This window comes from Xenopus laevis, chromosome 8L (genome assembly GCF_017654675.1).
Source record: "Xenopus laevis strain J_2021 chromosome 8L, Xenopus_laevis_v10.1, whole genome shotgun sequence".
In the NCBI taxonomy this organism is placed as follows: Eukaryota; Metazoa; Chordata; class Amphibia; order Anura; family Pipidae; genus Xenopus; species Xenopus laevis.
The window spans coordinates 22,309,317-22,326,844 of NC_054385.1; the positions used below are offsets into that span (position 1 = coordinate 22,309,317).

Genomic DNA, 17,528 nt, shown 5'->3' on the forward strand with positions numbered 1-17,528 from the left:
AGCTGCCCAGATTGCCAGTTTGTCAAGCTCGTGTTGCAAGGATGCCACATCCTGGAAGGAATTAATTGGGCTGGATAGTTATATGTCATCTGCAAACACTGATACATTACTTACAACAAGTTAACCTTTTCCCTGCCAAGCACATAGGTACTACATTCTGGCAGGAAAATGCTCTAACTGACAAGCACGTAGTACCTACGTGCTGCGCAGTTCAGTGTCCCTCGCTGCACTGGCGGCTTTAGCCGCCTTGCAGGCGAGTCTGCGGCGTACCCAACCCTTTAGGCAACGAGCTAAGGGGGTTCCCACATCCTGGGCCCTCCAATGCTGCCAAGGACTCCCCCCAGCCACAGAAATGGTAAGTGGCGTTTCTTAACTGATTTACACACTCACATGTATGTACACACACACACTACACATGTAACTAAAGGTAGGTGGTTTTTTTTTTGCTTTTCTGTGCACATATTTACACACTTACATACACATATAGACACATTTACACACTTTTTAGAGCTGTACACACACAAGCACACACTTTTTTTAGTTCTTCATTTTATTAGTTTTCGACTTGTTATTTCACTAAAAACTGTTTATTTCACAGCGTGACTATTGGATCAATCATTCTGACCACTAGCCACGCTGTCGGATCAATTATTTTGTTATGTCATTGATTTGCCTAATTGTTTTTTATTTTGTATGATTTTATGCTTGCATTGTTATTTGCATTGTTGTTTTTTCTAGTGTCGTTTGTTCTTTGATCAATTGGAGTACAAACTATTTTTTAGCAATTTTGGATTCGTCACACTGTGTTATTTAAAAAAATATATGGTTTTGGGGGTCTTTCTGCTGTTAGAGGGTCTTGGGCACATAATATTCAGTCCAGGGTCTATTTTCACAGAAGGTGAATCGGCAGCGGAAAAAATTCAAATGCACTATTTTTATTTGGGGTCCGCACATGCCAGATGCTTTGGTATAGCTATGCATATTGGGCATCAAACTGTTCCGTAGATCAATATTTAGGTTGTTTTACCAATTGTATGTAGGAAATTAGGTGAGATAAATGCGGCCAATTGCAATATTTTTAGACAATTTGCAGAAATGTCATAAAAACTGCTGCCTTTAGCGTTGCTTTGCAGTATGGTAGTTTGGCGTAGAAAGACATAATTACCTATTTTGGATTCGTCAGAATGTGTACTTTCCAAAAAATATATGGTTTTGGGGGGTATTTGTGCTGTTAGGGGGTCTTGTGGCTCAATACGCAGTCACTGGTCTATTTTCACAGAAGGCGAAAAGACATCGAAGAAAATTCAAATGCACAATTCTTTTTTGGGGTCGGCACATGCCAGATGCTTTGGTATATCTATGCATATTGGGCATCAAATTGTTCAGTACACCCTTGTCGTCAATATTTAGGGTGTTTTACAATTGTATGTACGAAATTAGGTGAGATAAATGCGGCCAATTGCAATATTTTTAGACAATTTTCAGAAATGTCATAAAAACCACTGCCTTTAGTGTTGCTTTGCAGTATGGTAGTTTTGAGTAGAAAGACACAATTACCTATTTTGGATTCGTCAGAATGTGTACTTTCCAAAAATATATGGTTTTCTGGGGTGAACATACATTTCTGTACTTTTACCCCTTGAAAAATGCTATAAATGTGCTGATTTTGCAGTATCTGGAATTACAGAACTGATATGGGGTGTCTTCGTTCTGGGGCCCCTATACGCCACATACTTAGGTGTTCCTATGCATATTGGGCATCAAACTGTTCAGTGGACCCCGGTCTTTCAGATTTAGTGTGTTTTATCTTGGTATGTAATGTTATGTGTGCGATACGATGCTTCAGATTTGGAGTATTGAGGTGATCTTCGGAAATGTCATAAAAAAATTCCAAATTTAGGAAAGATTTGCGGCCTGGTATTTTGGAGTAGAAAGACATGCATACCCATTTTAGATTCGTCAGAATGTGTACTTTACAAAAATATATGGTTTTCTTGGTGAACATACATTTTTGTACTTTTGCCCTTAGAAAAATGCTGTAATTGTGCTGATTTTACAGTATCTAGAATTACAGAACTGTCTTCATTCTGGGGCCCCTATACACCACATACTTAGGTGTACCTATGCATGCTGGGCATCAAGCTATTCAGCGGATCCCTGGCTTTCATATTTTATGAGTATATTTTATTTGGTATGTGATGATATGTGGGAGATACGATGCTACAGAGTTGCAGTATTGAGGTGATTTTCGGAAATGTTATAAAAATTGCCAAATTTAGGAAGGCTTCGCTGCTTGGTACTTTGGTGTAGAAAGACGTGCATACCCATTTTAGATTCGTCAGAATGTGTACTTTCCAAAAAGATATGGTTTTCTGGGGTGAACATACATTTTTGTACTTTTGCCCCTTGAAAAATTTTGTAAATGTGTTGATTTTCCAGGATTTGGAATTACAGAACTGATTACTTGTATGGGGTGTCTTCATTCAGGGGCCCCTATGCGCCACATACTTAGGTGTACCTATGCATATTGGGCATCAATCTGTTCAGTGGATCCTGGGCTTTCAGATATAGGGTGCTTTATCTTGGTATGTATTGATATTTAGGAGATACAATGCTTCAGAGTTGGAGTATTGATGTGATTTTCGGAAATGTCATAAAAATTTCCAAATTTAGGAAAGCTTTGCAGCTTGGTACTTTAGAGTAGAAAGGCATGCATACCCATTTTAGATGCGTCAGAATGTGTACTTTCCAGAAATATATGGTTTTCTGGGGTGAACAAACATTTTTGTAATTTTGCCCCTTGAATAATGCTGTAAATGTGCTAATTTTGCAGTATCTGGAATTACAGAACTGATTACTCGTATGGGGTGTCATCATTCTGGGGCCCCTATACACCACATACTTAGGTGTACCTATGCATATTGGGCATCAAACTGTTCAGCGGACCCCGGGCTTTCATGTTAAGGGGTTTTTATCTTGGTATCTATTGATATGTTGGAGATACAATGCTGTAGACTGGACACTTTGAGGTAATTTTTCAAAAATGTACCACATTTTTATAAAAACTGCTAATTTTAGGAAAGAATTGCAACTTGCTAGTTTTGAGTACAAATATATATTTACCCATTTTGAACTCGTTAGAATCTGTTCGTTCCAATAATGTGCAGTTTTTTAGGGTAAACCTACTGTTAGTGGAATGTTTGGCCTTGAAATCAGATGTATGCAGTTTTGTGGAGCAGTGCTGTGGAAATTTGGTAGTTTGCTGCTTCTAGCTTTTGAACTATAGAAGTGAGAAATCTCCATAAAACTATATATATATTTGGTATTGGCGCATTCGGGAGACACAGAACTTTCCAAATCTGCTGTGTTCTCGTACATAAAATAAATTATGTTTCTGATATTTGCGTTTGTATCATGCGAACTTGTTTTTTTATACACTTAGAAGCCCACAGGAGTGGAATTACAACAAAATTCTAGCATATTCTGAAAGCTTGGGTTGTCCTGAAAAAAACAATATCTTGTTTTCCTGGGTAAACTAAAAGACCCCCCCAGGAAAGACCCCTAAAGTGAAAGAGCACAAAATGTATAAAAATGGCCTGGCAATAAAAGTATCAACTTGGCCAAATTGGCTGGCAGTGAAAAGGTTAAATAAAAGTGGACCCAATACCGAGCCCTGAGAGAATGTACCATTAACAACCACCCTCTGTACCCGATCCTGTAGCCAGCTTCCTATCCATGTGCAAATGACTTCATTAAAGGAGAAGGAAAGCTACGGAGGCATTTTATTGCCAATAGATTAGCTGCAATAGTGAAAGCTAGAATGCTATATTTATTCTGTAGAATGTTTTACCATACCTGAGTAAAAAGCTCTAGAAACGCTCTGTTTGTTTAGGATAGGAGCTGCAGTATTAACGTGGGGTGACATCACTTCCTGCCTGAGTCTCTCCCTGCTCTGGGCTCAGATTACAGTAGAGAAGCGATGGGGAGGGGGAAGAGGAGCAAACTGAGCATGCTCTTGCCCAGGGCAATGAGGTTTAAGCTGAAGGCAGGAAGTCTGATACAGAAGCCCATGTGTACACAATAGAAGGAAAGAAATACTGTATTTCTTTTGACAGGGGACTCAGAGCAGCACCACTTTGGGGGTTTACTGGTATATTTAGACCTTTCTGATAAGGCTTACTTAGTTTTAACCTTTCCTTCTCCTTTAAGCCCAACAGACCTTAGTTTAGAAAGCAGTCATTAGTGGGGCACGGTATCAAACGCTTTGGAAGAATCCAAATAGATCACATCTACTGCCCCCCCCCACTGTCCAGCATCTTACTTACCTCATCATAAAAAAGCAATCAAATTTGTCTGACATGACCTATCTTTCATAAAGCCATGCTGATTGCTGCTCATAATGCCATTCACTAGGACAAAATTTTGAATGTGATCCCTTAACAAGCCTTCAAATCATTTGCCCACCACAGATCAAATTTACTGGCATATAATTGCCAGGCTGAGATTGTAAACCCTTTTTAAATATTGGAATAACATCGGCTTTTCTCCAATCCATAGGCACCATACTATATGAAAGTGAATCTGAGAAAATCAGAAATAGGGGCTGGTCTAAAACTGAACTAAGCTCTCTTAGAACCCGGGGGTGTATGCCATCAGGCCCTGGAGCCTTGTTTACATTAATTTTTATTAAAGCTTTTTGAATCATATCCTGAGTCAGCCACTGACTAGATTGAGCTGAGCCATTAGTGCAGCTATGAAGTGAGCCTGGCAACACAGAATCCTCTATTGTATACACTGAAGAAAAGAACTGATTTAGCACATTTGCCTTTTCTGTATCTATTACAACCATACTGGTACCATTATTTAATGGTGCTACACTCAACCTGCATCTTTATACTATTAATATATTTAAAAAAACTTTAGGGTTAGTTTTCACCTCCACCGCAATTAACTCTTCTTTTCCTTTCTTTGTCTGCCGGATTGCTGATTTGCAACATTTATTACAGTGTGTATATTCATTAAATGCAGCTTCTGTCCCAGCAGATTTATAGTTTTTAAATGCCTTTCTCTTCTTTCCGATTAACTTTTTTACTTCTGTATTAAGCCACATAGGATGATTCTTAAAGCTTCTACATTTACTCCTTAAAGGAAAACTATACCCCCAAAATGAATATTTAAGCAACAGATCAAATTGAATGACATATTAAAGAATCTTACCAAACTGGAATATATATTTACATAAATATTGCCCTTTTACATCTCTTGCCTTGAACCACCATTTCGTGACTCTATCTGTGCTGCCTCAGAGATCACCTGACCAGAAATACTACAACACTAACTGTAACAGGAAGAAGTGAGGAAGCAAAAGGCAGAACTCTGTCTGTTAATTGGCTCATGTGACCTTACATGTGGTTTGTATGTGTGCACAGTGAATCTTACGATCTCAGGGGGTGGCCCTTATTTTTAAAATGGCAATTTTCTATTTATGATTACTACTACTAAAAAAGTATATTATTATGATAATGGTTCATTTACATGAAGCAGGGTTTTACACATGAGCTGTTTTTCTGTTTGCTCTTTTGAGAAATGGATTTCAGTGCAGAATTCTGCTGGAGTAGCACTATTAACTGATGCGTTTTGAAAAAAACATGTTTTCCGATGACAGGATCCCTTTAAACAGACATACCCCTCCTCCTTTTCTATTGCCTCTATCTCTCCGAAACATCATATTTTCCCACCAGCACCTCCAGCTCTCCCATTTTTCCAGTCAGACTCCTTGCATTTGCAAACATACATTTAATACTGGTACCATATTGAACATATGACACGTGGTCCTCTCTATCCTTAACAGTACCCCCAGCCAAATCCCCTCCCCCATTTTCCCTTTCTTTGCCCATTATCTCAGCTAACCTGTTTTCCAATGAATCTTTTATTAAATCCCCCCCACGCCTAGTTTAAACTCTCCTCCAACCGTCTAGCCATCTTCTCTCCCAAAACAGGTGCACCATCATCATTGAGGTGCAGCCCATCCCTAGCAAAGAGCCTGTAGCCGACTGAGAAATCAGCCCAGTTCTCCAAAACCCTCTTCCCTACACCAATCACTCAGCCACGCATTAATCTCCCGCTGTCTTCTTAGCGTTGCTTGTGGCACAGGTAATATCTCTGAGAAAATTACCTTGGAAGTCCTCGCCCTCAACTTTACACCTAGTTTTTTTAAAATCACTCTTGAGGACTTCACCACCTCCTCTAACTTTGTCATTGGTACCTATGTGTACCAAGACTGCCGGGTCTTCCCCAGCCCCTCCCAATAATATGTCCACTCGTTCCACCACATGCAGAAATCTAGCACCAGGCAAGCAGCAGACTGTTTGGCATGTAAGGACCTTACGACAAATTACCCTATCCACCTTTCTAATAATTGAATCCCCTATAACTAAAACCTGCCTTTCCTTCCTTGCACTCACCCCACCACCCGTATGAGAACCACTGCCTCCCAGGGTGCTCTGAGAGTCATTCTGCTCCATACATGCCAGTTCAGAGTTTTCCTCCCCAGCATCTTCAGCCAAAACTGCGAATTTGCTGTTTTGGACAAGCTGTGGACCAGCCCCCCTACCCTTCTGTCCCCTACTTCCCCTCCTGACTGGCACAAACCTTCCTCCCTCATTAGCCTCCACTGCACCTTCTCCTCCCCCCCGCTCCACTAGCCCCAGCAAGTGGTTGCTCTGTGAGCCTCCTTTCCTCCACCTCGTTTGCCGCTGCTCTCAGTGCAGCAGTTCAGATTCCAAGATGAAAACCCACGACATCTCTCACATTTAAATACTGCATGAAACTGCTGCTCCAATACCACATACATGTGACAAGACACACACTGAGTGATACCAGCAAACCCACTCATATTTACACTGGGTACTTACAGTTTTCCAAATGCAATTCCTCACAACACATGCAACACTTAGTCACATGCAACACTCACTTATGACTCAGAACACAAAGCCTGATCAGAATTTAGCTGATTAACTCCTCCCCCTTAATTAGCAGACAGAGGGAAGGAGAGAAAAAAATGCTGTTTGCTATCAGCAGTAAAACAACCCCTTATTAACTTTTTTTTTATTTAAAGGTGAACAACACTTTTAAGTCTAATGTTTTGTCTGTTTGTATTTTCAGCGTCCTCTTTGGTATATATGCAGGAAATATAATTTTCAACTTGGTGTACATAATCTGTAACTTTGTCTTTGTTTTCCTGCTTTCGATCGCCCAGGGCTGCTAATTCATTTGTAAGCTCTTTAGTAGTATTTGCACATTCAGCTTTGATAGCTTTCTCAGTGCTGATGTATAGATTTTGTTTAGAAATAGTCGAGGAATTATTTCTGGAGGGGAGCTGTCCAGACAGCATTCTTTACTTTGTTTTGGAAATATATTTCAGAAAGTCTACACCTGATTTCTTTGGTTTGGGTTCCATCTTGTGGCAAAGTGTGGAATAGCAGAAACTGACCTTATAAGTTTCGCTGGTTGATTAGACTAAATTCTGGGGGATGAATATGCATTGCATTGGGAGAGCTAAACTGGTCCATGACCAGATGAGAGGTTAAAATACGGACCCATGCCCACAGTACCAGTTATTGCTGTAAGTGAGATGCACTGGTTAGTGCCTGTAAACTGTCAAGACTGTGGTCCCTTGGGGCTTAGAGAGATTATGGGCATCTTGACTGCATAAAAGAGAGTTGCGCGTTAATAGCCAAATAACTAGTGCCGTGAGTTTCACCGTGGAACACAGCCACCTCCAGGAGTGAGATTTGTGAGCCTGTTGTCTCTAAGGCTCGTGGCAGACTCATACTGTGCGGGATCACAGTTCTCTCTGTGTCCTACATCCTACTTAGTATTCTGGGTATTCACCAGTTCTTGGGAAAGAATTTGGGATAGGGAGCCTGCCAAGGTTTTGGTGAGTTGTTAACGTAGTTGTACTGCAGGTGTGCAAATCTCACATTTACAGTACAGCCTTTTCACTAAATGTAATTAGGTGCTTGCTAACTAAAATCCCCTTAATAAAGGACTTCTGGATTTTTTGTCAGAGTTTCTCATTGCATCACGTTATGCATTTGTCTGCACTGAGGGTATATTTTGGTATGTATCACAATATACTGTTGTTTTCAAATGAATCATTGCATTTGATATGGGACATCGAATATGAGGAAGCATTTTGATGGGACTCAGAGGGTTTAATGGCTTCTATGGCTTAAAACTCCTGTGATTCCGTTTTACCTAGTTATGAGGCAGAAGCCCATGTAACCAGTTTCTGTAATTAACATGCATACTAGTGGCCCATAGGTTAATGATACCTTCTATCACATTTTATTAGAATGTTTGGAAAGGGGTGGTACTTTCTCTTAATCCTTCTTCTGTTGAATCGATGGAAACCCTAGAAGGTGAACCCTAAAACTGCCAGGCTGTCTCCACAGGGTGTAACCTTGCTGTTTCTGCCTTTAACTGATTGCTTGCCTTTGTTTGTTTATATTCAAGAACCTCTACTGACCTTTATATTTATTTTTTCACACAGCAGGAGAGGTGTAGTTATACAACACCCATACATCATTATTCCACTTAGTGAAAGTGCAACCTGGATGAGAGCATCCAATGTACCCCGTGTTCCTACCTTAACTAGCTGGGCGGGGCCAGGTAGTCATGATAGGGTTTATTATTACAGTTTAATGCAGTCATAAGTTAATGGAAACACAATGCTAAAATGACAAACTGCGTTAGGTGACTTCCTAGAAATAATTGTTCAATAAATTGCAGTTTTCCGTGATCTGTTACGTAAATGCAATGGGTTGCAGAGGGGCAATTATTTTTGCCCTCCTGTGGCCCAGGACTTAGCATGGGATCTCTTGGATGTCCGGTTAGGACCATCTGCCTCAAATCTAAGTTTTGAAGATTATATTCACTATGGGGGCCTAATAATTTTATAAATACATTGACACCCCAGTAAATAAGCATTTGGGAGTACAGATAACGCATCAATACCCCTTATCTAATAAGCTTAGTTATCCTTCATTATGGAAGGGCATTACAGCTTTTGGGATAAGTAGGTATTATATTGGTTGGGTTACTAGTGGCAATTTGATATACAGGTATGGGATCCGTTATCCATATAGCTCTGAATTATGGAAAGCCATCTTCCATAGACTCAATTTTATCCAAATAATCCAAATTTTTAAAACTAATTTCCCTTTCCTCTGTAATATTAAAACAGTACCTTGTATTTGATCCCAGGTAAGCGATAATTGATCATTATTGGAAGTAAAACCTGCCTATTGGGCTTATTTAATGTTTACATGATTCTCTTAGGTATAAAGATCCAAATGATGTTAAAATCTGTTTTCCAGAAAACCCAAGTCCCGACTTGCATTTGCATAGGAAATTAGGGCTTCCTGGAAAAGTGTAACAAGCAGTTGGAGAACTCTGCATGCCTTGATATAAAAAGTAATGCAAAACTGGTGGAATGGCACAGGTTAAGTCTGTCAGTTCTGTATGCCGTTGGTCAAACAGCAGTTCTGTATGACACATTTACTTTCAATAAAAAGTTATAATGCTGTAACCCCCCCCCCCCCCAGTCCCACAAGAGCTGAACTCTATTGGAATATAGGACTACTAAAGCAGTTTTAAGTATTTACTTTATGTTCGACACATTTATCTGACCTGGCAACAAATATACTTTTTTTTCCTCTCTAGATATGATTTGTTGGTACAAGCTCAAGCTCGAGAGTTGTCAGTTCAGCGACAAAAGATTAAGGAGAGCCACATTTTAAGCATTACATGTTATAAGAACTGTATGAAAGTTTTAAAAGCTTTTGATGAACTGCTGGAGGCCAGTGATGTGGATTACTATGTTGCTGAGGCTTTTCAAGCACATCTAAACAAGTTTCTTCAACGGATTAAGAAAATGGAATACAAACTTGGCTATGGTAATGTGTAGTTAATGTCATATTTTTAACCTTTTATGAGCAAATGATCAATATTTTATTTAAATTCCAGCTTCCCAGAGAGAGGAATCAAAATAAAAAGTATCTATAGCAGCACCTCTAAATGTCTGGAGCAGTTTCTGTACAAAGCATTTAGAGGGATACATTTTTAATTTTTGAAAATACTAAAGTAAATGGAAAAGTACACATTCTGTTGAATTAAAAATGTATTTCTTGTTATAGTCCTTCAATGGACCAATTTTATAGCTTGCATATTTTTGTAAAACCCAGTAAAACTTTTAAAACCAAAAAAGGTTCTTTCATTTTATATCCTGCATATTAAGTACTAAGATAAAAATACCAAATTTGTTGCGCCCCAAAAACCTATTGCATTTTTTATGCTTAAAGCTTTGAGAATGTAGGTACATCTTCTTTGCCAAAACCAAAATGGGTAAATATATCTTTTTACTCCAAGCTAACAAACTGGTATGTATCAATTGTGTGAAAAATATTGAGGGGAATTAACCCTCTAAGGGCCTCTGTACATAAGGGCGTAGAACTTGAGCAAATGTATATCCCTTCTCTTCCCCATTTACCACCTTGAAGTATTTGTAAAGTACCAACATAGTACTCAGCACTGCAATATTCAAATTATATTGGCTGGGCTTGTGGATTATGTTCCACAAGTATTGCTTTTAATTGCTTTTTTTTTCCAGTGGTTGTGTGAATTTTAAATAGGAACATATATAGTGTACGGTCCAAGAGTCTGTTAATTACTATAAACTGTAATCCTCATTAACCACAGGCAAGGCAAAATCAAACCATTGTAGCACTATTTATATATTGCACCACACCACAGTGACACAATGGTTAGCAATTCCCAAGTGGCAATTTGCTCCTGATAAACTAGTGTACACAGTGTGCCTAAATGTGTCTTGGGTTTTAAAATGTACTGGAGCTAAGGCTCTTGTGAATGACGTATAGTCTCTGTAAAGAACTGTGGAATATATATATGTATATATATATAATGTTTTTAAGACCTAGTTAAAGGGTACATATAAAAAGCTGTATAATAGAAGTTGCAAAATTAAACATGAGAACCAACTTTTCTTTTGAATTAAAATATCCATACCTGTTATAAATGTATTTAACATGTATTAGCACTTCTTAAATGTCACTGCAATCCTCCCATTCCCCCTTCATCCTCACTAATTTTGTAGCCTGTGCATGGGTACCCCCATTCTAAAATATATACAAGATTTTAGGGTGATGCAAAACTTGCCTCAATAACTGTGTCCACAAAATGGCTCCTGTCTGCTTTTTGTGATTGTGAATTTAAACAAGATTTAAATAATCTTTGAGCAAGTAAAGTTTCTTTTGCTCAACTAACATGATAGAAAAGAATGTGGGCTAATTATTTAGGATATAAAAAATATTCCGATGGGGTGTTCAGTGCTGTAGTTTGGGATCCGGCCAAGATTCTTCCTTTTTCAGCAGGTTTCGGCCGAATCCATGTGCCTGGGTGAACCAAATCTGAATACAGAAAATCCCAAGGGTTTTCGTTACACATACAAGAAAGTCAAAATATATTTAAGAGTGGTTCTCTTTCTCCCTCATCTGAGTCTAATGGCATGTCCTCTTCTCCCATATTACTACAGCTTTCCATTACTCTATTCCATCATCAAATGAGTTAACTAGTTTCCTGGATAAATTAAGCAGACTTGCCAAAATAAGGTTTGTAGTTTAGCAAAAATTAGCTTATAATTTTAAAATACTTTCTTTATATTTGCAGATGATGACACTTACAATGACCATTCGGGCAACACACCTTCATGCCAGCTGCCTGGACAAGATTTGCAGGGAGATGAAAGTGGCTGTCAAGTTTTAGCCGTACTTAATCAGTTATTAGAAGGAGGCAATATGCTGCGAGAAATGGAAGACTGTCTTGACCACTGTTTTCAGTCTTCAGCTGTACAAGTAATTGTTTTTGTACTTCTGCTTTATCCCAAAAGATTTGTCATATTGTACAAGGATGATGGGGGTATGAAGAAAGAGCAAGCCATGGCTTTACCTAGACAGATTATGGTTATAGGGGACTCAATTATTAGCATAGCAAATTAGGAATAGTGAATAGCAGTCTGTCATCCAGATCACTACAACTGAATAGTTCACTTTCTTCCTGGTGCCAGGGTTAATGTGTTAGTTAGACAAATTATTGAATCGGGTAGGACTCCGCTGTTTTTATATTGGTTGTAATGACAAGGAGAAGGATGACCTTCTACTTGTCATTAGGGACAGTGCAGTGTAAAAATGGAACTGAGTAAATAAATAGGCTGTGCCAAATAAAAAATATTTCTAATATAATTGTAGTAGGCTGTAGTTAAGTGTGTATTTCCTTCTTTGCACCAAGATAAAACACCCTAAATGAATGGCAGGAGTCTACTGATCCGTTGGATGCCCAATTTACATAGGGTTACTGAAGTAAGTAGGATGTAGTAGTCCCCAAAATGAAAATCATTTCTGCGATTTCAGATACTGCAAAAGTAACATGTTTAAGAGTCAAAGAATTTTTTTTTTTTTACACTAAGGGGCAGATTTATCAAGGGTCGAATTTCGAAGTGGAAAATACTTTGAAATTCGACCATCGAATAGAATCCTCCGGCATTCAAAGTCAGAGGATTTTATTCATCGTACGATCGTAGTACGAACGTACTCCGATTGTACTTCGAATCGTACGATTCGAATGATTTTATCATACGATCGTATGATTTTTCTTAGAATACAAAAAACGTAGAAAATTGCTCTGGAAGGTCCCCATAGGTTAACATAGCACTTCGGCAGGTTTAAGTTGGCGAAGTATTGAAGTCGAAGTTTTTTTTAAAGAGACAGTACTTTGATTATCGAATGGTCGAATAGTTGAACGATTTTTACTTTGAATCGAAGTAAATTCGAAGTCATAGTATCCTATTCGATGGTCAAAGTATTCAAAAAATGACTTAGAATTTCGAATTTTTTTACTTCGAAAATTCCCTCAGATTCACATCGACCCTTGATAAATCTGCCCCGTAGTCACTTACACTAAGCCGATGTTTGAAGCATCGGATGCACGCTGTATTCCTCTCTTCACAAGTGAATTCACATGAAAATAATCACTCCAGCAGCACTCCGATCAGGGATTTACACTTTTATCCGTGCCACTAGCAAGGCAACGTTTCGTTCTATACCAACTGGTATAGCCCGAAACATTGCCTTTCTAGTGGCACGAATAAAAGTTTAAATCACTGATTGAAGTGCTGCTGGAGTGATTATTTTCCAAGAGCGGAGGTACAGTAAAGCTGCAGGGAGACGGAAGTGGTGAGCAGCGGTGTAAGTGCTGACCCAAATAAACGGCGCGTTCTGACGTCAGAACGCGACGTTTATAAGGATATAATTTACAATCTGGTCCCATAGGGAAATGACCAGACTGTAGATTATATATATATATATATATATATATATATAGAAATCCAATAGTTTACACACACACCGATGTTAATATAAATGTTACTTTATTAGAAAGTCATTAATTATGTTGCATCAACGTTTCAAACGTTGATGCAACATAATTAATGACTTCCTAATAAAGTAACATTTATATTAACATCGGTGTGCGTGTAAACTATTGGATTTCTGGATTTTATGATCTACACACAGCACCCGAGATCAGCATCTAACGACGAGTGCGGACCTTAATGGTGGATATATATATATATATACCCTTCAGGCTGTGATGCACTCCAATCCAGCAGAGTTTTACTGCCTGGGTGCTGTCATATATAGTGTAGATAGTCGTAATCCAAGGAATGTTGCACTCCAAGACTTCATAATGAGATCAAGCAAAGTGAAGTTTGTCAATGTTTCGGTCATGTCTTGAGACATGTCTTGAGAAAGGTCCAGACTGGACCGAAACGTTGACAAATAAACTTTACTTTGCTTGATCTCATTATGAAGTCATGGAGTGCGTCATTCCTTGGAATACGACTATATATATATATACATATATATATATATATAATATAATATATTGTATATATATATATATATATATAAACAAAATGGAGTGGAGTTCAATCCCAGTCTGTGACTTAGTTCATATGCGGACACATTATATAGTAAAACAAAAAGTCCAGACACCTTGCTTGTGTAACAAAAACATTATCAAGCAAGTAAATATGCAACGTTTCAAAGCTCCCGCTTCTTTATCAAACAATAATGAATTCAATGACATCACATTCTTTTTTAAAGCCAAAGGTATAAGTCTCTCCCAAAAGTGGGCTGTGTGTTAGTGCATAAGTCCTATGTTAGTTCAGGCCAATAAGTAAATTGACAATCAATGTCTTACAGACATGCAAAAGAAACATAGTATTAGGAAATCATAGTAAACTTATTGGTCAAAGTAAATATAGCAAATAGCAAACTATATGTAACAAATCAATATATCGATACATAGGACATGTAGGATATGTCATATCTCATATTATAACAGTCCCATCCATAATGTATAATTCAATTATTATTCCTTTAAATGAAAGCAGATAGGTCATATTCTATATTGAGTCTCATTGGATGCAGTGTTTGCAATGTTTGTATCCAGAATTTCTCCCTTATCTGGAGTTGCAGTAGTCTAATGCCCCCCCGGCGTCGGGGGCAATAGACTCTAAAACAAGAAATCTGAGAGTTGCCACTGGTTGTCGTGCTGAGTGGAAATGAGCTGGGACAGGTAATTTTAGTACCTCTTTTCTTATCGTGGCTGGACAGTTTCCCCGACATAAGCGAGTCACATTATCTATAAACATTGGCCATTACTACGTAAGGCATATCCTGACATCCCAGAATTTCAGGAACCCCCATTACTATCTTACAAGCGTCAAAGGAATCTTAGGGATAGATTAGTAAAGGCTGATTTGGGCACCCAACGGGGCAGTACACAGTCCTGGCACCTCTAAGAAATGATATGTTCCCTTGTGGAAGATGCAATCAATGTTCCAGTGTAATACGCACAAATGTATTCCTGCATCCACACCGAAAATAAATTTTAGTTAGGAGGCCATTTCACATGTGATACCGAATATGTGGTATATATGCTTAAATGTCCTTGTAGACTCGCTTATGTTGGTGAAACTGTCCAGCCAATATGTGATCGTATCAGCCAACACAAATCCACGATAATAAAAGAGGTACTAAAATTACCTGTCCCCACCCATTTCCACTCAGCATTACACCCAGTGGCAACTCTCAGATTTCTTGTTTTAGAGTCTATTGCCCCACCACCCGGGGGACTACTGCAACTCCAGAAAAGGGAGAAACCGTGGATACACACATTGCAAACACTACATCCAAAGGGACTCAATAGAGAATATGACCTATATGCTTTCATTTAAAGGAATAATAATTGAATCATACACTATGGTGGGTGTGGATGGGACTGTTATAATATGACATATCCTATGTGTCCTATGTATCGATATATATTGATTTGTTACATATAGTTTGCTAGTTGCTATATTTACTTTGACCAATATGTTTACAATGATTTCCTAATACTATGTTTCTTTTGCATGTCTGTAAGACATTGATTGTCTATTTACTTATTGGCCTGAACTTACATTGGACTTATGCACTAATACACAGCCCACTTTTGGGTGTGACAAATACACAATGCAGAAAGAATCATTATCCAGAAAACCCCAGGTCCCTAGCATTTAACCAAATGAAACACATATCTATGCAGCATTGTTAGTAACTTAAAACAAGATTACATCAAAATGAAAACAGGATAGAAAAATTATCAGACTATAGTGCTAAAAAAGATGTTGCATATGAAGTGAAGGTAATGCTCAAGGATATATGAGGGAACAGGGTATGATATGTAGAAAAGAAGATGAAACATTTAAAGTGCAGATTTTGAAGAAGTATGGCTTTTTTGTGCGGTATATAAAAAGATTATATTTAGTACACTATGGGGTCTATTTATCATGCTATGTAAAACATTGGCGAAAAACATCACCTGTGATGTTGCCCATAGCAACCAATCCGATCTTTGCTTTTGTTTTCTAGTTTGTAGGTGACTGTTCAAATCTAATTGCTCATTGGTTGCTATGGGCAACATCACCAGTGATGTTTTTCCTCTGTTTTACACAGCATGATAAATAGACACCTTTGTCTGCTAAACAGTGTTAAAATGTTCACCAAATTTTTTTTGTAGGTCTCAGAGGAATTCCAAAAAATGTTTTATGAGATGCTGCATAAGACACAACAGTCTTTTGAAGATGCCAGTCACCTGCTGAGGCTATATTGGAGGGAGCCTTTACCTAATGATTTGAAATGCTCCCAAGCTATTTATGAGGTGTGTTATCCCCTTTAACTATCTTTTTAAGTAAAATATTCATGGAGCAGTTGTCACTGTATTCTAAGATTCTTGCTTCAAGAAACTAGCTCTGGTAAGTGGGTTCTTATGGAATTTCATGAGGAATTTGGTCGTATTTACTTGAATTTTTCTACAGTTATATCATGTTATATGTAGTAGGTTGTCTCCAACTGTCTCCATTTAGCTTCCTCCTAAGGTATTCTTTGAATGGTTATTAAAGGCGTGATTCAACTTTTAATTCACTTTTAGTATGTTATAGAATGGCCTATTCTAATCTATCTTCTACTCTGTGAATCACTTATTTTCCATAACTGTACATATACAAACTATATATACAGCCTTTGATAATATGCATGTCTCTGCACTCTCTCATTAGTATCCTTCTTAAAGCCTGGAGCCCAAAACTGCACTACATACTCAAGGTGAGGCCTTGCCTCAGGCCTTAAAGAGTCAAAATAATTTTTTTCTCTCCTTGGGTTAATGCCCTTTTTATGGAAGACAGCACTTTATTTGCTCTAGTTGCCACTGAATGGCACTACTTAGAATTGTATGTATTTAAACATATCTATATTGTCAGAGTTGGCTGATAGCAAGAGAATGAATGGTTTCACTTTGTATATTAAGGATAGAAAAAGAACCCCTTATTATTAACCAATTAATTAGATTATGTATTTTATTTATTATTATTTATTAACATGTATTTATATAGTGCCAACATATTGCGTAGCACTGTAAAGTAAATGTGATTATACAACTAAATCACATGAATTATATACATAGAACATATGGAGTTACATACATCACAATCAAAACAGGTACAAAAAGGTGAGGAAGGCCCTATGCATAGGCATACACTCTAAAGCGAGTAATACACAAGGTGTGGGAGTGGGCAAGATAAAATTAAGTGGGTGAGAAATGTGGTACTGTATGTGGTGTTGCGTTTGGTAGTTAAGCAGAGTGAGGGTAGGCTTCTCAAAAGAAGTGCATTTTAAGAGATTTCTTGAAAGCAGAAAGGTTGGGAGAAAGTCGGACAGACCGTGGGAGAGAGTTCCAGAGGAGGGGTGCAGCCCTTGCAAAGTCTTGGAATGCGAGCATGTGAGGAGGTAATGGGAGAAGAGTTGAGTAGCAGGTCAGTAGAGGAGCGTAGTAAGCGATTGGGTGAGTAT

The 17,528-nt window shown here is 38.2% G+C and overlaps 1 protein-coding gene across 6 annotated transcripts in view; it reads left to right on the forward strand.

The window, feature by feature from the left end:
• cdk5rap2.L (CDK5 regulatory subunit associated protein 2 L homeolog) overlaps positions 1–17,528 on the forward strand; it is a 192,688-nt gene that overhangs the window by 96,590 nt on the left and 78,570 nt on the right. For all 6 annotated transcript variants that reach the window (XR_005963252.1, XR_005963254.1, XR_005963253.1 and 3 more), the window contains 3 exons: positions 9,727–9,959; positions 11,749–11,933; positions 16,201–16,341. Coding sequence is in view for 3 of the 6 variants with exons in the window: in XM_018229695.2 (XP_018085184.1) it covers positions 9,727–9,959; positions 11,749–11,933; positions 16,201–16,341 (559 nt within the window). In the remaining 3 variants the exon portion in view is untranslated. The remainder of the gene's footprint in view (positions 1–9,726; positions 9,960–11,748; positions 11,934–16,200; positions 16,342–17,528) is intronic.